At 42.9% G+C, this 25,363-nt stretch overlaps 1 protein-coding gene across 1 annotated transcript in view; it reads left to right on the top strand.

Moving 5' to 3' along the window:
• USP30 (ubiquitin specific peptidase 30) overlaps positions 1-25,363 on the top strand; it is a 42,974-nt gene that overhangs the window by 3,475 nt on the left and 14,136 nt on the right. The window contains exons 2-9 of the mRNA XM_030219243.1: positions 1,863-1,972; positions 4,911-5,093; positions 10,454-10,557; positions 10,988-11,086; positions 13,552-13,597; positions 18,961-19,055; positions 20,903-20,962; positions 22,439-22,525. Coding sequence (XP_030075103.1) covers positions 1,873-1,972; positions 4,911-5,093; positions 10,454-10,557; positions 10,988-11,086; positions 13,552-13,597; positions 18,961-19,055; positions 20,903-20,962; positions 22,439-22,525 — 774 coding nt within the window. The 5' untranslated portion in view covers positions 1,863-1,872. The remainder of the gene's footprint in view (positions 1-1,862; positions 1,973-4,910; positions 5,094-10,453; positions 10,558-10,987; positions 11,087-13,551; positions 13,598-18,960; positions 19,056-20,902; positions 20,963-22,438; positions 22,526-25,363) is intronic.

Genomic DNA, 25,363 nt, shown 5'->3' with positions numbered 1-25,363 from the left:
TTTGAATTCTGTAACAGTTCTGGCCTCCACCACTTCTGCTGGTCAGCTGTTTCAGGCCTTGTCACCATCCTTTTTGGTTTTTCAAGTCCCATGCTTCATCTAAGATGCAGTCCCCGTACCATGTCTGATCACCAAACATTGTCATAATCCCAATGCTTGCCAAAACTAGTAAGGTTTTTGTTGAAAACATCTGGCTGTCTCATTCTCATTGAAATTACTAATGATGTGTACTCCGTTAATCCAACAGTACTGCTGTTACCCTTGTATAAAAAGAAAAGCTAACATAGTAGACGATGGCAGAAAAAGACCTGCACGGTCCATCCAGTCTGCCCAAGACAAACTCGTATGTGCTACTTTTTGTGTATACCTTACCTTGATTTGTACCTGTCCTTTTCAGGGCACAGACCATATAAATCTGCCCAGCACTATCCCCGCCTCCCAACCACCAGTCCCGCCTCCCACCACCGGCTCTGGCACAGACCGTATAAGTCTGCCCAGCATTATCCCCACCTCCAGCTCTGCCACCCGATCTCGGTTAAGCTCCTTAGGATCCATTCCTTCTGAACAGGATTCCTTTATGTTTATCCCAAGGATGTTTGAATTCCGTTACTGTTTTCGTTTCCACCACCTCCCGTGTGAGGGCATTCCAAGCATACACTACTCTCTCCATGAAAAAATACTTCCTGACATTTTTCTTGAGTCTGCCCCCCTTCAATCTCATTTCATGTCCTCTCGTTCTACCGCCTTCGCATCTCCGGAAAAGGTTCGTTTGCAGATTAATACCTTTCAAATATTTGAATGTCTGTATCATATCACCCCTGTTTCTCCTTTCCTCCAGAGTATACATGTTCAGGTCAGCAAGTCTCTCCTCATATGTCTTGTAACGCAAATCCCATACCATTCTCGTAGCTTTTCTTTGCACCGCTTCAATTCTTTTTACATCCTTAACAAGATACGGCCTCCAAAACTGAACACAATACTCCAAGTGGGGCCTCAACAACGATTTATACAGGGGCATCAACACCCCCTTTCTTCTGCTGGTCACACCTCTCTCTATACAGCCTAACAACCTTCTAGCTACGGCCACCGCCTTGTCACACTGTTTCGTCGCCTTCAAATCCTTAGATACTATCACCCCAAGATCCCTCTCCCCGTCCGTACCTATCAGACTCTCCCCGCCTAACACATACGTCTCCCGTGGATTTCTACTCCCTAAGTGCATCACTTTGCATTTCTTCGCATTGAATTTTAATTGCCAAACCTTAGACCATTCTTCTAGCTTCCGAAGGTCCTTTTTCATGTTTTCCACTCCCTCTGGGGTGTCCACTCTGTTACAGATCTTAGTATCATCCGCAAATAGGCAAACTTTACCTTCTAACCCTTCGGCAATGTCACTCACAAATATATTGAACAGAATCGGCCCCAGCACCGATCCTTGAGGCACTCCACTACTCACCTTTCGCTCCTCCGAGCGAATTCCATTCACCACCACCCTCTGGTGTCTGTCCGTCAACCAGTTCCTAATCCAGTTCACCACTTCGGGTCCTATCTTCAGCCCATCCAGTTTATTTAAGAGCCTCCTGTGGGGAACCGTGTCAAAAGCTTTGCTGAAATCTAAGTAGATTACGTCCATAGCTCGTCTACTTAGATTTCAGCAAACCTTTTACCATACAATACTTTAACATTTACATTTTTTATAGAATTATGTGCAACTAGTCACTGTTTCTGTCGAGTAAAGACCTTCTTTAGCAGCCTTCTTTAATGATCCCTGGAACTACTCAGGATGTGTCAAAGTCATATTTTGGGGGGAGGGGGGGGGTTCTTATTATGATGTGCTAAAAAAAAAACCTTTCCTTTTTCAGGCATAAAATAATGAAGAACTGGGGAATGATTGGTGGGATTGCAGCCGCTCTAGCAGCAAGTATATATGTCCTGTGGGGTCCCATTACTGACAGAAAGAAACGCAGAAAAGGTGAGAAGTGTTGTGTCTCTAGCAAAGTTTCATGAGTATTGCAGAGAAGTTTGACCCAACTGCTGCACACCATACTGATGTTTGAGTTGCCTGGCCATTGGGATCAGTAGTCTTCTGATATATTGTGTGATAATCTTTACGGTTGGTGACACCCCCCCTCCTCCTGCCTCCAGTTGGCACAAACACAATTTGGTGGTGGAGAGAGTTTTCCAATCAGTTGTTGCCTATCCACTGGATATACGTTGCTCAAGCCATTACACTTGGAGTGGCCGGGAGCAGAGAAGAGGCTATAACATACGTAAACATGCACATAGATCATTTCACGGGTTGAATTTCTTTTGCTTGAACAACTGGCAAATGATCTGCTAGGTCCTGTTTGTGTAGGAGGTAATTTTATTGTTTTGCTATCATACCATTGTTGCAAAGCAAATCATAGCGGTTTACAAATAAATAAAACCTGGTAGAAAGGAACTCCAGAACAATAAAGGAAAGTAAAACCATCCATACACTACTAAAATTACTAGCATAATTACTAAAAACAAATCAGTAGGTCACACAGTTACTATATCTCATCCGTGTCCCTAAATTAAAAAAAAAAAACACGTCTCCCGGGGGGGGGGGGGGGGGGGGGAGGAGAGAGAGAGGAAAGAGAATGAGACTTGATATACGGTCTTTCTGTGGTTTTTGCAGCTACAATCAAAGCGTTCTACATAATATATACATATACTTATTTGTATCTGGGGCAATGGAGGGTTAAGTGACTTGCCCAGAGTCACAAGGAGCGTCAGTGGGAATTGAACCCAGTTCTCCAGGATCAAAGTCCGCTGCATTAACCACTAGGCTACGTGTTGTCTGTTGGGGTGGGGGGACAGTATTGGTTATAGTTTCAGCCAGAACCAAAACTGCTGGTTTTGGTCGGCCTCTAGTATTGGGGTATTCCAAAAACTTGCACGTGTAGTTATAGAAGTCTGGGGGCCAGATGCACTAAACTTAACAAGCCAGCAACGTGGTTTTTAAACTGGTTCTGGCCAGTTTAGCACGCAAGTAGTAAACCAGGACATGCACAAAAGGGTTCTCCGAGCCATTTTCCTGTCACAGTAGCAGCTAACGAAAACGGAATGCAAATGAGCTAATTACTATTATAATGTGAATGCGATGTGGTGCACTATCGTTTCTGACCCCGTGCACTGTGGAAAACCTAATGGGAGGTCTGCTCCTCTCGTTGGGGCTGCTGTGAGCTGGACCCATGCAGAGGAGGACGCCCATCGCAAAAATTGGAAGAAAAAAAGGTCCAAGTGCTCGTCGGAGACGTCCTTTCAAGTGCTAATACTTGGACGTCCTTCGCTCAAAAAAAAAAAAAAAAGGACGTCCCTGACAAACACTTGGACATTTTTTTTCTTCAGATTTTGTGATGGGCGGCCTTTTTGGATGTGTTTTTCTTACGTACCCAAAATGACCACCGCTGGAGAGAATCGGGGATCGGGACGTGCGAGGACGTCCAAATCAAAACTATTTGGACGTCCCTTTCGATTATTCCCCTCCAGGTCTCTCTCAGCCAATCACAGCGCATTTAGCTGTCACTGGTTATTCAGTAGATATTCAGTAGTAGCAGTATCTGGATAGTGGCTGCTGCTGAATGTCTGGAGTTTTGCTGTCCGTGCTGTGGCTACCCAGAAAGCGCTGATAGTAAGCCACTATCCATATAACCAATCCATATAAATCTAGGACAGTCTTTTTTGCGTCTTAAGTTATATGGATACTTATCTGGCCAGCGGCACTGAAACTCAGCACCACCCAGGTGACAGCTGCTCCCTAGCTCTGCCCATGGTCCACCCCAGCACAATCTGGTTAATACCGTGATGGTCAGAGGAAATAGTAGCAGTATCTGGATAATGCCGCTGAGTATTTGGCTCACTGGGACTTATCTGTTTAGAGAGCTGTTTAGAATGTCGGCCGAGTTACTTCTTCAGAAACTTCCATTAATCAGATGTCAGTTCTTTGCAATCTTGTGTATTTCCAAACCATACCAATAACTATTTTGTTATGGCTTTTGATACTTAGCTTCCGGACTGTTAGTAGTCTCATTCTCCCCGAGTTGTTTTCATATTTGTATTTAGGTTGCTTATGTGAATGTGCTTTTTTTTTTTTTTTTTTTTGTTCTACCCCACGCTTTCCCACTCATGGCAGGCTCAATGCGGCAATGGAGGGTTAAGTGACTTGCCCAGAGTCACAAGGAGCTGCCTGTGCCTGAAGTGGGAATCGAACTCAGTTCCTCAGTTCCCCAGGACCAAAGTCCACCACCCTAACCACTAGGCCACTCCTCCACTGTTGCTACTATTTGAGATTCTACATGGAATGTTGCTATTCCACTAGCAGCATTCCATGTAGAAGTCGGCCCTTGCAGATCACCCATGTGGCCGCGCAGGCTTCTGCTTCTGCAGGACGTCAGACTCACAGAAACAGAAGCCTGCGCAGCCTTCTACATGGAATGTTGCTAGTGGAATAGCAACATTCCATGTAGAATCTCCAATAGTAGCAACATTCCATGTAGAATCTCCAATAGTATCTATTTTATTTTTGTTACATTTATACCATGCGCTTTCCTGCTCATGGCAGGCTCAATGCAGCTTACATGGGGCAATGGAGGGTTAAGTGACTTGCCCAGAGTCACAAGGGTGCCTGAAGTGGGAATCGAACTCAGTTCCTCAGTTCCCCAGGACCAAAGTCCACCACCCTAACCACTATGCCACTCCTCCTCTCCACTTCCTATTGTTTATTGGAATTCCTTTCTAATTCTTTTTGTATTTTATGATATTGTGCATCTCTGTGTTCTTTGTATTTAGTCAAACCGGTATAGCAAGTTTAGTAAACTGTTAGGGATTATATTTCAAAGTTCACATCATTTACTCTTTTTCCACCATTTTTTAAATTGTTGTAGGCCTTGTGCCTGGCCTTCTGAATGTGGGAAACACCTGTTTTATGAATTCTTTGCTGCAAGGCTTGTCTGCTTGTCCATCTTTCATCAAGTGGCTGGAGGATTTCACAGCACAGTATAAAACAGAGCAGCCCGGGGCTGCCCGGCATCAGTACCTCTCTGTGACTTTGCTGCACATCCTGAAAGGTAAAGGTGTTGCCATTAAACTGCTTACAAAGGAATAATAAAATTTGATGGTGAATGTAGCACCTTGTGGAACTAATCCATTCTCAACACTCCCTGCTTTAGAAAAAGTAGAATTACCATCATAAATATTTTGTGGCTGTGGCAACCTACCTAGAATAATTCTGGCTCCCTTTTTTTTTTTTAATTTGTTTCCTGTTCCATATCTCATCAAATGCTCTTTCAAATTGAAGCAACAGCTAATTCTGTTCTCAAGGCACATCTCACCTGTCTGGGTTTTCAGGAAATCCAGAATGAATATAAAGGAATCCTGTTCCGAAGAAATGGATTCTCAGGAGCTTAGCCGAGATTGGATAACAGAGCTGGTAGTGGGAGGCGGAGCTGGTGGTTGGGAGGCGGGGTTAGTGCCGGGCAGACTTGTACAGTCTGTGCCCTGAAAAAGACAGGTACAAATCAAGGTAAGGTATACACAAAAAAATGGCACATTTCTTGGGCAGACTGGATGGACTGTGCAGGTCATTTTCTGCCGTCATCTACTATGAATATGGTTAAGAGTAATTTTCATACAATGGGTCTCCAGTTTATGTGTATTTTTCTTCTGCATATTCATTGTGGTAATCAGTGGTGTGTGGTCAAGACCTTCAGGGGCTTCAGTGAATCTCAGCCATGAGATGGTCTGGGTTTGTTGTTTTTCTTTGGGAGGGGGGGGGGGAGGAGTTCGCAGCAGCATCTCTCTCAGCACAGGGGGAAAATGCATCTCTTTATCTGATGTTGTGCTACATGCAAGGCTGTCTTCTCGAGATTTCAGTTTAATTTCTGTCTACATATTTATGTTTCTAGTTTGTGATCAATTGATTCTGTATTTGGTATCTGTGTTCTGTTTTTGTAATGGGACCAGGTATTCTGTTAGCATGAATTTACTATTTCACGATCTGTAGTAATTTGATTTCTTCAGGTTTCTTGTTAGATATATTGATGATCTATGGTGTTGGAGCTGCTGAGCCCCTTTTTGTGAGAGTGGGAGGTACTGGGTCCATGCCTTTGATCTCCTCTTGTTTGGCATATTTACTGAAATCCCTTGTTGTAAATTTATCTGAATGCCACTGGTGGCAATCCTGGAAATTCCAAAAAGAAAAGGATAAAGTATCACAGTTGAACAGAAAGAACCTTGGAAACTCGGCAGGACAGATGTGCCTCTAACAGACGACTCTAATTGACTTAAAGTATCGCGTGATACAAAGTAGGAAAAGGAAGGGAGACTTATTGGCACCGTTCCTTAAAAACCTGAACAAAGTATTCATTATCAAGACAGAAATGTTCTGACCCAGGAAATATGGTGATGTGCTTGATATCCATGCTTATGCTTTTATATTTGTGTATCAGGTAAATGTGTTTCTACCAGGTGGCTAAGATCTTGGTAAACATTTTAATTTCTACATTGAGTAGTGCAGTTGGGCCTGTAGCTGGAGCACGAATTTGGGTTTTTGCACAGTTGAGGCAACACAACCACCTGCGCTTTGTACGTTGAATCTAGCAGCGGTTGCCCCGCAAGACCGCATTGAATGCTCTGCCGAGCACTAGGGCAACCTGGAATTGTAATGCTTTCTAAAATTCTAAAGGGAACCCATCTTCTCTCGGGGCCTGGCCATGCCCTTAATTGTCTGTACCACTTCAGAGATTTGAATCTCTCTACCCAACCATTCCTGATCTGTTGCATATAGGCATGGGAGGTGCAATGATGTTAAATAGAAAGACTCCGTAGCATATAATTTCTCATAGAAAGCTCTAAAGGCCACTGCAATACCCAAGTTAATGGCTACGTTGTTTCCTAAGTGGGGGGGCTCCAAATGACTAATCCATCTATAACTACATTTCTTTTTTTTTATATTGTCACACAAGAGCTTCCCTGCTTTTTGTTCCCAAGCTCCATATGTCTGGCTTTGGTGCATTGCAACAAATATTCCATATGCTCTGTGTCCAATAAATTCAACTCCCTATGTTTATCTTGCAAATGGGACAGAATTGAACAACCGCCTGTCTATTTGTGTAAAGGCCTATAAGAACACAGTGTCAGCCAACAAAGTTATCCTTTTTAATTCTCTCTCTTTTTTTTTTTTTTTCTCGAGCACATTTTTGTGTTAATAGACCTCTAAGGTACGCCTTTTCCCGCATTTATTTTATGCTTTATTTTTGTTACATTTGTACCCCGCGCTTTCCCACTCATGGCAGGCTCAATACGGCTTACATGGGGCAATGGAGGGTTAAGTGACTTGCCCAGAGTCACAAGGAGCTGCCTGTGCCTGAAGTGGGAATCGAACTCAGTTCCCCAGGACCAAAGTCCACCACCATAACCACTAGGCCACTCCTCCACTGTTGCTACTATTGGAGATTCTATATGGAATGTTGCTATTCCACTAGCAACATTCCATGTAGAAGTCGGCCCTTGCAGATCACCAATGTGGCCGCGCAGGCTTCTACATGGAATGTTGCTAGTGGAATAGCAACATTCCATGTAGAATCTCCAATAGTAGCAACATTCCATGTAGAATCTCCAATAGTATCTATTTTATTTTTGTTACATTTGTACCCCGCGCTTTCCCACTCATGGCAGTCTCAATGCGGCTTACATGGGGCAATGGAGGGTTAAGTGACTTGCCCAGAGTCACAAGGAGCTGCCTGTGCCGGGAATCGAACTCAGTTCCTCAGTTCCCTAGGACCAAAGTCCACCACCCTAACCACTAGGCCACTCCTCCACTCCATTTCATAAAATCCCCCAACTCCCTGTAATCAGCTTGTCTGCCTCAGTCAATGTAGTTTCTTGGAGTAATGCTATATCCACCTTCATGTCCCTAAGATGTTTCAAAATTCTTTTCCTCTTGATTGGGCTATTTATTCTCACTCCATTCCAGGTAGCAATTTTGAAACCCACCACCATAGTACCAAATGGAAACAGACTAGCCCCTACCCTGTTATCTCCCAACCTTTTCCATGGTCCCTGTATCATAGCCTTCCCCAACCAAGAGGCTATCCCTCAAGAAGGTACATAGGGCATTAGGTTTACCATTCCCAAAAGCTGTATGATCTCACCCCGGTCTACTCCACAACACAGAAATCACTGTGCATCCCTCCCCCCTTTCCTCCCACACATCTCAACCACTTTTTGTCTGTTTCTCCCACACACATTCGTACTTTCCAGCTATGCTGTGACTAACCTCCTCATACCCCCAATCACTCTTACACTCTCATACTAACAGCACATTAACTTACAGACACCTTTATGAATCTATTCATTCCACATAAATCTCTTCAGCAAAGTTCAACATTATCATAAGTTCACCCTTATTATCATAATAGTCCCTCCAAAGGATCTCTCTTGAACTCCCAGTCCTCAAGCATCCAAACCCCAAGTCCCCTTTTCTTCCGCTGCATTAGTTTGCAGAGCCGGGGTCTTCATTTTCTCCTGACGGCGGCGGGGTCCTGCATTTCTTCATCCTCCAAAGAAGCACTTGTTCTGGTGGACACTGCACCACCGGCTGGGAATCGCCAGAATCTTCCAAGGCTGTTGGTGCAAGTGTGGTCAGCTCCTCATGAGAGGGTCTGTCAACTGAAGAAGAACGCCTCCTATGGCAATCTCCTGATTGCATCTTTAACATAGATGCTAACCGTGGTTGCCTCCCCGTGCCGACCCTCTGCTTGGTAGACCTTGTGCTCCCCATAGGAAACTGTTGATGTGTGTGTCCCATAATAGTTTTAAGCAATGCTTTAGTTTCACTCAGTGTATTGAGGAGAAGTTTTTTTTACCTCCATGGTTAACCACCAATCAATCGCACTGGGTACCAAATTCGCCTGTAGGCCGTTGTCTAAGAAAGCCTTTTTGTAAGGCCACAATTCCTTTCTCCTCCGAACTGTCATAAGGCTGAAATCTGGAAAGAACCTCAGTTCCACATTTTAAAATTTGCAAGATTTATCTCGTCAGGCTTGTCTTAGTACATAGTCTGCCTTTGTGAAGCGTAGTAACTTCACAGTCATCGCCCAGGGAGGCATTGAATGATCAGGTTTAGGCCTCAGTTCTCTGTGGTAAATTTCTACTTCATGTGCTGGCGTTGCCAGAGATAAGGGAAATTATGTTTGGAGAAGCCGCTGCACAAAAGCAACCGGACTGAACCCTTCAGAGCCCTCCGGAAGCCCTACCATCCTCAGATTTGAACGGCGGCTCTGGTTCTCTTGATCTTCAACACGATCTTGCAACTCTTCTAGGTGCTGGAAAATTCGCACAGTTTCCCTCTTCTCTCTGGCCCACTCTTGTATATCCATGATTTTTGTTTCCACCGTCTCTAACCGTTCTGTAAAGGCCCCTAATTGATCTTGCAAGCTAACTTGTTCAGCCATTTCCTTTTTAGCCTCCCAAAATTCAGATAAAATTTGTGTCAAAGTTCTGTTCTTCGTCGTGTTTTGTATAGGGTGCTTTGGTGGGGGGGAGGGGGCTCTCCAACCTCTTCTCTGCCAGTTGGGTGGAATCCCCAGCCCACACGCCATTTTTGTGCCAACTTTCCCAGCTTCACAGCATACTGTTCTTTAATCGAGGGGCCAGTCCGAGGCCTCACCTGCTTAGACATATTCACTGTTTTGTAGCTCAGCCTTTTTTAAAAGTATAAGAGCAGGATCTGGTTCCCCAAAATGTCCTGTGAGGGGGATCTAATTCTCTCTCAAAAGAAGGTACCCGCACTGAACTCACTCAGGCACGTCTTGTCACCATGGCTGCCAAACCAGAAGTCCCTGCTTCAGATGTGACACATTTTCTTCAAAAGGTCTCACAGTACTTCATATTTCTCCGCAACAAATGCAGCTGCTGGAATTCTGCTTCACAGTGAAAATCCTTTTCTTATTTTTATCTTAACATCGCTCACTTTATATATTTTGATCACTTCTTGGCTTCTTCTTAGCAATGATCCAAGCTTAGATTCTGAGCTGTGGACTGAGGGTAATCTCTTCTGAGCCTTTTCGCTGAGAATGAAAATCTGTACAGGATGGGTGGGGGGGGGGGGGGCAACACTCTGCCACCTAATCCCAGTGGGGACACAATACATTTATGACCATAGCTAAAGCAAAAGGATTAACCTCCTTTAAAAAAAAGTGTGGTTCAACAGCAACTGTGATCCGATTTGTATTTCTTCACCCCCCCCCCCCCCCTCTGTGATTAAGGCTGGCCACCTACTTGTGATTAATTTGAAGTTTGCCACTATTAGAAAGTGGTACAGTTCAAAAGGGCTTCAAAAATTTGGGGATCAGAGGTGCATTCAGCTGCTGAACAGATTTGTGCAGTTTCGCTAATGTTTACCCTGAGATTTTAATGCTTGCTTTAGCTCTGTCCACTCAAGAAACGATGGAGGATGATGTCATGGATGCAAGCAGTTTACTGGAAGTGTTACGGATGTACAGATGGCAGATCTCTTCCTTCGAAGAGCAGGTAATTAAAACCAGTGAACCCAGAGACAGGGAAGCTATCTGAGGCTCAGGACCATTTTCTCTGGTAGGAGATTACAGATGCATCCTACACGAGATGAAACAGTGCAGTTAGCAAAAACCTGCTGCAAAACTGTGTCCAGTTTCACACACTGGTGTTTTGCCTGGAGCATGTGTAATAATCACAGGCGGATTCTATTGTCCATTTCTCTCTTAGGCCTCTTTTACATTGCCTCCGGGTTATTACCATCCAATTTCTATCAAATTTAAGCACAAGGGATGTGTTAGGTTGTGAAGCAGAGCAAAAATCAACTGCATTTTTCCTGCCTGAATTATAATGTAATGCATGTAATACAGAGAGCTTTCTTTTTCCGAGATCCTTTGGCATGCACAGCATATTGCGTTTCTTCTGACTTGTTTGTTCTACTCGACAGGATGCCCACGAGCTATTCCACGTCTTGACATCATCATTAGAGGATGAGAGAGAGCGTCGGCTGCGGGTCACACATTTGTTTGATATTCATTCATTGGAGGTAAGCAGTATTCGCAACATGAAAATACTACTGCCGGACCCTTCAGGCTGTAGCACAAAAGATTTAGGGTGCAGAGAGGCTGTAATTATCAGTAGTTTGATAAACTAAGGGGCCCCTTTACTAAGCTGCGTTAGGTGCTATCACACATCTAATGCAGCTTAATGTCAAATGCATGCTAAAAAAAATAATTGTATTTATTTATTTATTTATTTTGAGGAGGTTTGTCAGGGAGCAGAGAGTGGGTGTTCCTGTGGTAATCATCACAGCTGCATTACTGCATTATGGCCCCAAGTATCTGAAGAATAGGATGATCCTCCACATACCGCCAAGGACACTAAGAGGCATATTTTCAAAGCACTTAGCCTTCCAAAGTTCCACAGAAACCGATGGAACTTTGGAAGGCTAAGTGCTTTGAAAATATGCCTCTATGGTCCTCCCAAGGACTTTCACTAACTACACCCTCTCCAAAAGACATTACACGATGTGATACCTGCAAGCGAGCCTTCTCTGGAGCAGCCCCCACACTCTGGAATGCATTGCCTGAAAGGCTCCACTTAACACAAGACTATCTCTACTTCAGGAAGCAGGTGAAAGCTTGGCTCTTCAACCAAGCCTTTAACGGAAGAAGTAACTAACTTGTTATTTTCACTCACACACACACATACTGCAGCGGGACATGTTTATCCACTCCTACCCGAGATAATATTTAACCATCTCTCTGACCTCACGTGCAACTTTCTTCAAATCAATCACCTTACTTTCTAATTCTTCCTACTTTCTTACTCATCTATATGTTACAACTTTGCCTTACCCCTCACTACCAGTTATAATGTTCTAGTACATAGGTTAATATGGAACTTTGTAAGGCTAAGTGCTTTGAAAATGAGCCCCATCGTGTTGTCCTTGCAAGTAGTATACCATGCCATACTTTGTATTATTGTTCGAATATTTTTACTGCTCTAATTACCTCCTGCTCATGTTTGATCTTTTCTTACTGTACACCGCCTTGAGTGAATTCTTCAAAAAGGCGGTAAATAAATCCTAATAAATAACTGGTTAGCACATGAATAGCGCATGAGCACTTACCGTTTACAAAATGGGTGCTGGTAAGAGAAAACCTGCTAATTTTTTTAAATGGCTGTGCACTAATGGCAACCTCAGCTTGTGGCCATGAATACAGAAAATGGTAAAAGGCTAGTTCTACTGCTGTGGTAAAAACGGTCTTAGCACAGGGGAAAAACCCGCACAAGGGTGTACTAAGGCCACTTTTTACCACAGCTTAGTAAAAGGACTCCTTAAACCTTTTTTTAATCTCGCGGCACAGTTTCAAGGCACAAAATTTGTCAGGGCACATCACTGGAATTTAACCCATACTTGCCCATCCCCGCTAAGATCCATTCCATCCCCACAAGTAATCTCCCCCATCCCAACCCGTACCTTTAACCTTCAAAAGTAGTTATTTCATTTAATTATGCTACTGAAATACATTAGAGCACCAGTATACCTGCTACTGGGAAGCTGGAAACCATATGGAGTGTTACAGATTCCTACACAGACACCACATGCCAGCAGAATCCTTTACCTCAGTTGAAGATGCAGAACATGATTCTCACTCAATACAAAATAAGGAACTGCAAAAAATAAGCAGACAAAAACTGAAAGCAGAGATACTGAACTCTACACGTTGTGCAACACCAGAAAAATAGAAAGAAATGCAAGTCCTCCTGTACGGTGCATAATAAAGCCGACAGATGTAAATTCTCAACACCAGCCCAATTCAGTCTCTAAATTGAAAATAAAATCATTTTTCCTGCCTTTGTGATCTGGTGATTTTATTTTTCTTCCTATGGAGAAAAAAAGAAAAATTAATAATTTTAAAAGATTTAGTTGCTAAAGTCTGTAATAGCATAGGTGAGCAAATTGTAGACCATGAGTTGCCGCATCTGGCCTATGGGAGGCTTTCATTTAAGCTGTGGCAATGGGGTAGATTTCTGGGCTCCTGGTGCTAACAGCAGGTCACTTGTTGTGACATCTGCAGTCTGGAATTGATGTTGCTAGCATGAACTAGACAGAAGCCTCTGTTGGAATGCAGAACACGGAGCTCCTCACTCCTCTACTGGAATTCTGGGGGGATCCCCCCCTCTCTCCCCTCCCCCTCCTTCCCTAACATTCACCAGTTCTTTATCCAGACAGTGCTGTTGATGTGGTCCTCAGGACAAAAGGTTAGCTCACCCATATTAAACGCTGGGAATCGGTAAAAGTGATACACAGAATGTTATGTATTATACGGTGTATATATATGGGCTAGAAGTTAAAAACAAAAGCAGCAACACAATGGATTGTTTTATGTTAGTGATGATATAATGTTGATTATATTATGTTTTGTGTGTTATGCTTGTAACCCGTCTAGGTTTATAAGTGGGTTATAAATTTTAAATATATTTAAATACATTTTTCCCCCTTAGGAACAGCCAGAAAGAACCGAAGGACAGATAAGCTGCAGGGCAAGAGGTAATATTATTATTATTATTTAGTTTTCAAATCCACTATTCTGTCCGAAAAGTTCTTGACATAACTGTACAATTAATAGGCATATTTTCAAAGCACTTTGGGAGGCTAAGTTCCATAGGTTTCTATGGAACTTTGGGAGGCTAAGTGCTTTGAAAATATGCCTCTCAGTATACTAACTATAATTAGTCTTCATATCACATTTAAGCCTTTACCTATGGATGCAGAAAGGGGGATATAAGAAAGTATTACACTTGGGCACCCCTTCCTACCTTTGCTCTCTCATTACCCCTTGCATACCATCCTGTGCTCTCTTCTCTGCGTCTGCTAGTCATCTGTCCTTTCCCCCTATTCATTGTTCCCTTTAGAATCGACATACCATTCAGCTTTCTTTTGCCGTGCCCCATTTCTCTAGAACTCGCTGCGCCTTGCAGTCCAGATAGATCTTGTCTGGTTTAGATGTATTTATTTATTTATATCCCACATTTTCCCACTCACGGACAGGCTGAATGTGGCTTACATCTGTCTGCAAAAACATGCATCAATTCAGCAACAAACCGTCAAATACATTTAAGTTAAAGAGAGATGGGAGTAAAAGTAACGGAGAGGAAAAGGTGAAAGAGTAAATAGTTCAAAATGGTGTTCTGACAGTAACAGTTCAGAAGTTAGAAATGCTAGGCAGGTCTTTAGCGTAAGCTTCTCCAAATAATAAGGTCTTTAGTGATTTTCTGAAGGTCAAATGATCCTGAATAGACTTTACAGTTTTAGGTAATCCATTTCACGAATGAGCCCTAGCGTAGGGAAAGGTGGATGCGTAGATGGTTTTATACTTGAGGCCACAACATGTTGGGTAATGAAGAGTCAAGTACGAGCATGACGATCTGTAAGAGTTCCTAGGCGGTAAGTTGATAAGGGCATCCATATATGCTGGAGCTTCACCATAGAGAATTTTATGCACCACGATGCAAACTTTAAAAGTTATCCAGTCCTTGATGGGAACTCAATGTAGTTTCTCACGTAGTGGTCTAGAACTTTCAAATCTCGATTTTCCGTAGATCAGTCTTGCAGCTGTATTCTGGGCTGTCCGTAGTCTTTTATGAAGCTGTGCTTTGCACCCTACCTATATTCCGTTGCAGTAATCAAGGTGGCTTAAGACCAATGATTGAACTAAATTGCGGACTACGTCTCTAGGGAAATAAGGTTTAATACGCTTCAGTTTCCAAAGGGAGAAGAATACTTTTTTAGTGGTGGCGTTTGCTGCTCCAGCGTTAAGTTTCTATCAACAAATACTCCTAGTAGTAGTACTACTTGACGGCACATCTCTTTACACAGGCCTTTCCTTCGGGACTGTAGGGCTGTCTGGATTCCTGTCCAGTGTGGGAACATACCCTGCTTTCCTTCTAACTGTTCTCTTTTCCTTTCTCAATATGTTTTATGATATGTGAACCAGTTTGGTTATAAAAATTGAAAGGCAGTATATTAAGTGCTTTTAAACATTAAACATCAAACCTTAGTGAATCAGTCCCTTAATTTTTATAGTTTAGCAATGGAGGAAATCTGTTAGTGTGAAAACTCGAATTGGACTTCAGTACTGGTGTGTGGTCTTTCTTTTCTTCGGATCGGTCATAATGGCCTTAGTAATTGTGGCATCAAAACATCTGTTTACAGATGGGTGGAACAATGCTGGAATCTTACAGCGAACACAAGGAAAGAGAGAACAGTTGGAAATAGACCAGGCACTCCAGGGACAAATCAAGCAGACTCTAAATTCTCAAGAAAACAATATTTATTGATAGGATAATTGACACAGCACTGTGTTTCAATCAGTAGCCTTCCTCAGGAGTCTGAATAAACATATAAAATACAATACAAAAAGCATGAATGCATATAATTCGTATAAAAAATATGAAATATAAAAATATAAAGCTATAAAAATGTCACTGGTAATGATAAAAAGTAAAAGAAAAGCAGAACGTCAAATCTCACAACTGAATACGTGTACATAAACAGTGGTCCAAACGCGTTACTGGTTTCCCCACTCCCATCCCCTCCTCGACTCCTTCTCTTATCTTTTTGAGCTTTTCCCTCCCCTCTTTTAGGCTTCGACCAGTATTGCTACCTTGGATGGATGATGTCTAGACTTTCCTATCAAGTATTGGGGTTCCTTTATGCACTGCCTGTTTGTAATTTTAGAATGTTCACAGCATTGATCTGCCAGTTAGTAAAGGCGGTATAGCAAGTATTTGGAAATGTTCACCTCCTCTCAAAAAAAAGATATAGTGGAATTAGAAAAGGTACAGAGAAGGGTGACGAAAATGATAAAGGGGATGGGACGACTTCCATATAAGGAGAGGCTAAAGTGGCTAGGGCTGTTCAGCTTGGAGAAAAGACGGCTGAGGGGAGATACGATAGATATCTATAAAATAATGAGTGGAGTGAACCGGGTGGACGTGAATCGCTTGTTTACTCTTTCCAAAAATACTAGGACTAGGGGGCACACAATGAAGCTACAAAGTAGTAGTAACACGTGACTTGACAGCCTTCAGGAAATTATTGAAAACGCACTTGTTCGAAGAGACTTACAATAAGAATCCTCCTTAATGACTTGAGTATTATTCTATATCTAACCAACCACGTACTGATCCCTCCAAATTGATTACATTAGTTATATTATCATTATTGGTCCTTATATTTTACTGCATTTTATTATGTGTTATGTAAATCATTCTACAGACCTGTCTTCCTTATTTCTTACACAGTAATATGTTAAATTTAAAAACCTATTACTCTGTTCATAATTATACCTTTTGCAATATAATGTAAGCCACATTGAGCCTGGAAATGGGTGGGAAAATGTGGGGTACAAATGTAGCAAATAAATAAATTTAAAACGAATTGGAGAAAATGTTTCTTCACTCAATGTGTAATTAAACTCTGGAATTCGTTGCCAGAGAACGTAGTATAAGCAGTTAACTTAGCAGGGTTTAAAAAAGGTTTGGACGGCTTCCTAAAGAAAAAGTCCATAGATCATCATTATTAAAATGAACTTGGGGAAAATCCACTGCTTATTTCTAGAATTAGCAACATAAAATGTATTGTACTGTTTTGGGATCTTGCCAGGTACTTGTGGCCTGGATTGGCCACTGTTGGAAACAGGATCCTGGGCTTGATGGGACCTTTGGTCTGTCCTAATGTGGCAATACTTATGTAAATAAACAAATGGAGACGGTATCCAACAGAAATGTCCAGTTATGTTTCAGCTTCTAACTAGTAATGAAGGAGAAACTGAGAAAGGCTGCTATACCATTGAAGACCATCCTGTTCAAGAAGGCCTTACCTTCCAGACGTAACTTAGTCTACTTCTTCTTTGTTACAGCAAAATTTATGGACCCTAATGTTCTTTTATCTTCTATTGTCTTCGTTGTTTTATACGATATGTTCACGATTAATATTTTGCTATGAAATTGTCCTACTATATTTTACTATACTGTAGCCTACCCATGATACTGTGTAAGCCACATTGAGCCTGCAACTAGTGGGAATATGTGGGGTATAAATGTGTTAAATAAATAAATATCCAGTGTGTTCTCAAATCTCAAACAATTGCAGAACCGGAGCTTTGGATTTTAGCTTTGACAGTTTTTCAACAGTTGACTGGGCACATTTTTCATTTCCTGCTCTCCCCTCAAGCTCATATTTGCTTCAGAATTAATATTAACGGTCAGGAGAAAGCACCATATCTTGTAAATCTGTAGTGGTGGTGATGGTGACGTAGAAGCTTTCAAAATCTCTGTTCGCCTCTTAAGATACTGTGTAAAGGATTCTAAGCGTTAAGTGCCATGGGGGTAATTCTGTAAGGGGGCGTGTACTTTGAGCAGTAAAATACATGCCTACTCTAGGGTATTTGTCACTGGCATAATGGCATGTACTTTGCTGGTAGGCATGCACTGGGGTGGTTTGGGTGTGAGTGGAGCACACATGCGTAGATTACAAAATATTTGATGTATATATATAAAAAATATTGGTGTAGACATTTACACCTTCTCTAGGACTGATGTAAATTATGCTTATGCTAGTCTCTACTATAATAAAAAGCACCTCCAACGTTCTGAAGCTGACTCCGTGGCTTCACTGAAGTGAAGGGTTGGTAAGGTTCGTCAGATTCATCAGTCTGTCACCATCTCTCTTGGCCCTGCCCTCGCGTCAAAATGTGATGACGTCGAGGGCGGCGGACCTATCAGAGGCGCGAGGGCGGGCCCGAGAGATGGTGACAGACTGACGAATCTGATGAACCTTACGAACCCTTCACTTCAGTGAAGCCACGGAGTCAGCTTTACAATGTTGCAGGTGCATTTTTTTACACAGCTCCCTAATTTTGCAGTTAAACATCACAGGGTGGCTGGGGGGGGGAGGAAGAGTGGGGGGGGGGAAACAACCCTGGAACTGGGAGGGAGAGAGGGGGAGCAATGACCCTGGAACTGGGAGGGAGGGGGGAAACCCTGGAACTGGGAGGGAGGGGGGGCCCCTGGCACACACTCTCATTCTCACACACACACTCTCGCACCCAATCTCTCTGTCACACACACACACACACTCACACATTCACTCTCTATCACACACTCACTCTCTCACACACACTCCGAGGAAAACCTTGCTAGCGCCCGTTTCATTTGTGTCAGAAACGGGCCTTTTTTCCTAGTATAATATAAAGAAAAGAAGGAGTCTATTTTTCTTTATAAAACACCATTTTACCCTCTTATCCTAGGTGCCCTATTATAAATTACCTTTCATGCACACGTTTCATTAAGGGATTTGACGCAGGGGCGGGGAACCTCAGTCCCCGAGGGACACAGTCCATTCTGGTTTTCAAGATTTCCATAATGAATATGCATGAGATCTATTTGCATACAATGGAAGCAGTACATGCAAATCAGTTGCATGCATAGTCATTGTAGAATTTTGAAAACCTGACTAGATTGTGGTTCGGAAGGACCACAGTTGCCCACTCCTGATTTAGGGCCTGATTCACTAAGCCAGGGGTGGGCAACCTTGGTCCTCAGGGGCTGCAAGCCACTGGGGTTTTCAGGATTTTCCCCCAATGAATATATGCGAGATCTATTTGCATACATTGTCTCCCATTGTATACAAATAGATCTCATGCATATTCATTGGGGGGGGGGGGGGGGAATCCTGAAAACACGTCTGGGTTGTGGTCCTCAAGGACTGAGGTTGCCCACCACTGCAGTAAGCTTTTCTTTCCTAGAGACTGAATCTCTTAAACTTGAGAAAGTGTGCCGGTTAGGGTACACCATTTCTCATTGGTTTTTGAAGCAATAAATAAAATAATTCAAAATTCTTCATTTCAGGATCACTGCATCTCATGCCTACTCACTGGAAGTGCCAGCACCCTTTTCATGGAAGACTGACCAGCAACATGCTTTGCAAGCGCTGCAAACACCAGGTTAAATCCGTTTAAAAGTATATCCCAACCTTATTAAACACTGCGACCTACAACCCCGTACTTTATTCTGCTAAATTTAGGACAAGTGTTTTGTCCAATAGATACCAAATATTGCAAAAGCAATACCCAAATATGAATGTCAAATTTCTACATATTGAGCTAGAATAAGATTCAAATACAAAATCCACTGACTTGAGAAAATCATAGTATGAGCTGGTTTCTGATAGCTTGCATGAAAGATCCATTGCCCCGCATTCTAGAATTGCCATAGTGAGTCAGACCAAATGTCCACCAAGCCCAACATCTTTTCTGTGACAACAGCCAGTACAGTACCCCAAAGAATAGGGATTTGGATTTAGCTCACACCTTTTCAGCTGTAGCACAAGGCAACATTCAGGTACAGTAGATATTCCTTGTCCCTGGAGGACTTATAATCTAAGTTGTGACTTTTGGCAGTGGAGAGTTAAGTAACTGCCCAAAATCACAGGGAGTATCAGTGTGATTTGAATTTAGACTTCCCTGATTCCCAGCCCACTATTGTAAACGTTAAGCTAGTCCTCCACTCCAGTCCTTTTTACTCATACTCTGGCTTTCTCAAGTCCCCCTGGCTAATGATGGTTCATGGACGTTTCCTCCAGGAACTAGTTTAACCTCCTTTTCAAACCCATTTATGTTAACTGCTTTCACTACATCCTTTGGCAAAAAATTTTGCAGCTACTGTCTTACTTAGTAAAACAATATTTTCTCAGATTTGTTTTGTTAAGTGCTTAGAATCGTAGATAGGCAGACTATAATTCTGTTTTCAATAAATAGTGTGCCACCTATTACCTTCCCTGTTACTATTTGAAAGAGTAAATGACTAGTCCCTATTTACCCACTGTACCAGTCTCGTGATTTTACATGTCTTCTCTTGTTTTTATGCTGGAGGATGGCTGTTTCACTGCTACTCTGCTGAAAGCACATCTCACTGGACAGTTGTACAGTGGTAGCTCTACAGCTGAATTTTACATTATTTGTTTTTTTGGCTCATCAGCTTTGTACTGCTGCTTTGGGGTCCTTTTACTAAGCCGCGTAAGCGTCTACACGCGCCAAAAGTGACTTACTGCCCAACTACTGTATGGTTGTTGTGGTAATTTCATTTTTGGCGGTCGTCCGATATGTGCGTCTGAAAAATATTTTTTATTTTCAGGCACGTGCCAAGTGGCATTTGATGCACGTAGGTCATTACCGCCCGGATTCTCTACCTCTAGGTCAATGGCTGGCAGTAATGTCTCAGACTCAAAATGGAGCGCAGCAATTTTGATTTTGCCACATGGCCATTTTCACCCCCCCCCCCCCAAAAGGCCTTCCTTAGCATCCCTCCAGACCGGCCCAGGATTGGACTGATGGGTTGTGCTCGCCTTCCAGCAGGTTGGAGTGACGGCCATTTTCAGCCCCCCCCCCCCCCCAAAAGGCCTTTTTTTATAGGCACCCTGAAAAATGGATCGGCGCGCACCCAAAACCCACGCCTACACTACCGCAAGCCATTTTTCGGCGTGCCTTTGTAAAAGGACCCCTTGGTTTTCCTGTAGTTGGAACAAACACCAGTGGTGGCATGAACGTCTACAGTTCCTGGGGCCTTTCCTCATTTTTATTTCCTCCCCATGATCCCTTTATAACCAGGTTATCACAGTGGCAGTGGGGGGGGGGGGGGGGGGGGGAGGAGAGAAGCCACAGATTGCAACTTCTCTTGGAACCTGTTTTGTGTACGCTCTGAATAGTCATTCATAGGTCTTGCTGTTCTGCGTGGAAGTCTTAAACTGGGTTTTAAACATTATTATTTTGATAAACTTTGTTTTTTCTTTCAGAGTCCTGTGAGATACGATACATTTGACAGTCTTTCGCTGAGTATTCCAGCTGCCGCCTGGGTATGTAAATCCTGGAGAGAAAATAAATCTGCATAGTGTACAAGATTGCAATGCACAACCAATTGTGACTTTGTCAAGAAAAATTCTTAAACATAAGCGCGTTCTGCCGACAAAGGAATCCTTACCCAAGTACCTGATTTTCACATCGTTCTGCTGAAAGTACACTATACACCTGGATTCTGTCATTAACAGGTGTACAAGACAGTGACTTCCTCCAGTTCTTTAGCTGGCTACAGGTTTTTACTCTTCAGTGCGTCAGATCCTTATGCATCCAGCAGTAGAACGCACCTGACTGGCTGCTTAGCTTGTTAAGAATGTCACTGTGCAGAATCTGTACTTAAGACACCTTCAATTATAGGTGGCGAGGAGAGGACGTGGAGGTGAACTAGTGCCACATGTGGATGGGCCACTGCAAGTAAGATGGCATATGTACAACTGTAGGATCAGACTCCTTAAGCGTGTTGGCCCTTTCTCTTCGTGCGTGGACAAATCTTGATGAATCATCCCCTCCTGCCCCCACATGTATTCAATCAGACATACCTTACATACATTACAAATGAACAGGGCCGTGCCGACATGGTAAGCGAGGTAAGCATGGCAGGAGGGCGCCCCGCCGCACCATGCTTACCTCGCCGTCTTCTCCCCAGATCCTTGTCCTTTTTTTTTTTGTTTAAATTTACCTCTCCGGCGCGTGGCAGCGTAGCGTTAGTGAGGAGACGGCGCTCCCCCGCCCCGACGTGTCAGTCTCTTCCCTTCGCTCGGTTCCGCCTTCTTCTGACGTCAGAAATGACGTCAGAAGAAGGCGGGACACTGAGCGAAGGGAAGAAGACACGTCGGGGCGGGGGAGCGCCGCCTCCTCACTAATGCTACGCTGCCGCTACTACTACTACTATTTAGCATTTCTATAGCGCTACAAGGCATACGCAGCGCTGCACAAACATAGAAGAAAGACAGTCCCTGCTCAAAGAGGTAAATTTAAACGAAAAGGATCTGGGGAGAAGAGGGCGGGTAGTGTAGCGATCGTTTTCGGGGGGGGGGGGGCGCGCCGGCAGGGCCAACTGCAGGGCCGTGCCTAGGGTCTCCGGCGCCCCCCTGCAGTTGGCCCCGCCGGCGCGCCCCTCCCACCCCGGAAACGATCGCTACACTACCCGCCCTCTGCAGGGGGGCGCCGGAGACCCTAGGCACGGCCCTGCAAATGAAGCCCATTGCTGAAAGTGTACTGGTGGAATCATTTCAAAACTTTTTTTTAAACTTCTTTTAAATACATGTTGTGTACAAGGCTGTCAGAATTACACACACACACACTTCATTTCAGTACATTGAATTTGCTACAGTGAGTACGAAAAAGAACAGGAATTTGAGCTTGGGTGCTCTAAAGTGCCAGTAGAATTGACTTTAAATGCCACAGGTTTGCTATCACTGGGATAGGAGATTTTTTTTTTTTTACATGGCATTTTTTCTTTTTTCCACATCAAGGGTCGTCCCATGACTTTGGACCAGTGCCTCCAACATTTCATTTCTTCTGAATCGGTTAAAGATGTTGTTTGTGAAAACTGTACAAAGGTTTGTAAATTATGTGCTGTACGAATTTAAATACTGTGAGAGAGTGAGACATGTCACAGAAAATGATTGCTTCAGGCTGACTGAGACCCTGATCTCAAGCTGGGCTAAACTAATTTGTTACCCACTGGGGGGAGTTACAGTTTTAAAAACTGTCAGATTTCTGAGTAGTAATACACACACTATGCATAGATATTCATGTGGATGTAGTTGTGATGCCTACTCAGATATTATAAAATATGTGGGTAAGTGCATGGAGTACACACACTCATGTGCATCTGCTTTGGAACAGGTGTAAATTTCTATTTGTAGATTTGTGTGCTGTTGGGGCCGGTTCTGGGTTGCTTAGTTTATAAAGAGGCATATTTTCAAGGCACTTAGACTTAAAGTTATATAGAGGGGCATTTTCGATATGACATTTAACTTTAGAAGTTTTGCAAAAAAGTCCAAAATCTGAATAAGAGAGAATTTCATTTTCCAAAAAGAAAAAGTCAATCTTTTGTTTTCAAAAGTACTGTTTCTAACAAACGTTTTACGCTTTGGACGTTTTGTTTTTTGGTCCATTTTCAAAAACAAACAAGTCCAAGTGAAAAATGTAGAAAATCAAGCCATTGGGATGTAGGAGGGACCAGCATTTTTAGAAGATTTATCTCCCAGACGTCCCAGTAGATAAATGGGGCACCCTAGGGGACAATGCAGTGGACTTAAAAAAACATGCTCCCAGGTACAAATCTCACCATTGCTCCCTTATCTTGTCTGCTGAACCCCCCCAAAACCCACTGCCCACAACTGTACACCACTAAAATAGCCCTTATGGGTGAAGGGGGCACCTATATGTGGGTACAGTGGTTTCTGGTGAGTTTTGGAGGGCTCACAGTTTCCCCTACAAATGTGACAGGTAGAGGGCGATAGAGACCTGAGTCCCCCAAGCCATAGTGCACTGCACTGACCACTACACTACTCCAGGGAACTGCATACTGCTGTAACAGACCTGGCTCTAACATCTGAGGATGGCGAAGAGGCTGCTAAATCATATTTGAATTCACATTAGTGGAGGGTGGGAGGGGGTCAATGACCATGGGGGGGGGGGTCACCCCTGATTCCCTCCAGTGGTCATCTGGTCATTTAGGGCACCCTTTTGTGCCTTATTTGTTATAAAAACAGGTCTAGCTCAAAACATCTTAGTTTTAGTCCTGGACGGTTTTGTTTTATTCCATTATGACTGAAAAACATTTAAGTGTTAGGAACGCCCAGTTCCCACCTTTAACACACCCAGCATGTCCCCTTGTGATTTGAATGCACTTCTGACGGAGTTCATAGAAAAAAAAACATCTAAAAATTGGTTTTGAAAATACCAATTTGAACGTTTTTGTGAGAAAAACATCCAAATGCAGATTTATGCCACTTTTTGGACGTTTTTCTCTTTTGAAAATTAGCTCCATAGTAACCTAAATGCTTTGAAAATGAGCCCCAATGGCATATAGGCACCTGTGTTATCTTTGCACAATAAGCACTTTTTTGTAATTTTTACATAAATTATAAATTATCCCCATTAAGTATAAATTGTATTTGTTATTTGATGTAACTTGCTTTGATGTTTTCAACTAAACATATGTAATCAAAGATTATCAAACTTAAACAAATGACTGTGCTTTGGATAGCTCAGACTTGTAGATAATCAGAGACAAAATATGACTCGTTGCCCACAGAAGTGGTAACTCTGCAGTCTGCATAGCATATGTGACCTTCCCTGGGAAAAGGCAGCTAAAGTCACCAGAAACAAAAAATTAGGTTTTAATGAATTCTGTTAGAGTAAACAAATTTGTAATACAAGAGTAAAATGATATCACATATAAATTTTGCAGACAGTTTATGGGCCCACAACATGAAAAAATTGGCCGTGCTCAGCATTTTGGATCCATGACTTTCATCACCTTTACCCAGAGACAATCACATATGTGTCTTTTGGGGATTTTATCTACGTATAATGAGGTTGATGTAAAATTCAGAACATCTAACTTAGGGGCCCTTTTATTACTTTAAGTGGTGCCACCCTTACAACACCCAAAACCTACAAACATTTGGACAGTTAACTTTGACTTTATAATTTACTAGGAAAAAATGCCCGTTTCTGAGCGCAATGAAATGGGCGCTAGCAAGGGGCCCCCTCCCTCTGTCCCTCCGAGCTACTTGCCTTGTTCGGGGTTCGCGTCGCTGTGTGTGGGGAGGGTTTTTTTGTTGTTTTTTTGCTGCGCCTCCGTGGCCGTGCCTGTGGCGTTTCCGTTTCGGCCCTCGAGTGTCATAGCTCCGCCCTCGACGTCATGACGTTTTGACGCGAGGGCGATGCAGACACTCCAGGGCACACCGGATATCTCGGGCGCCTCAACTTCCGTGGAGGCTTCAGAACGTTGGGGTTGCCTTTTATATAGAGAGATATGTCCATAGTTCTGTTTAGTCCCCAGGAAGTCTTTTGTTTAAAAAGCACTTACATGTCTCGTGCCACTGCTGACCATGTAAGTGCTTTTGAATTTTGACCTTCATGTGCAAATGTTACATATGATACAAGTGTAAGAACTGAAAACATCTGATAGGGAACTCCCATTGTCTTTAAGACAGTTTTTCTGTAATTATACAACTTGTGGCAAAAGCATAAGGAGAACATGCCACATGGAATAAGGACCATGTACATGTAATTATAACTTACTTTGTAAGTGCACAACCAATCATTGGCAGTCTTAAAAATTTGCACATGCTTCTCGTGTGCTGTTCTATAAAGCACATGCAGTTCTTATCCTGGATCCAATATCTAATACCCTTTAAAGAATATATATGAAATAGGAT

The sequence above is a fragment of the Microcaecilia unicolor genome, chromosome 11 (genome assembly GCF_901765095.1).
Source record: "Microcaecilia unicolor chromosome 11, aMicUni1.1, whole genome shotgun sequence".
Classification (NCBI taxonomy): domain Eukaryota; kingdom Metazoa; phylum Chordata; class Amphibia; order Gymnophiona; family Siphonopidae; genus Microcaecilia; species Microcaecilia unicolor.
This window is presented reverse-complemented; position numbering and strand designations above follow the sequence as displayed.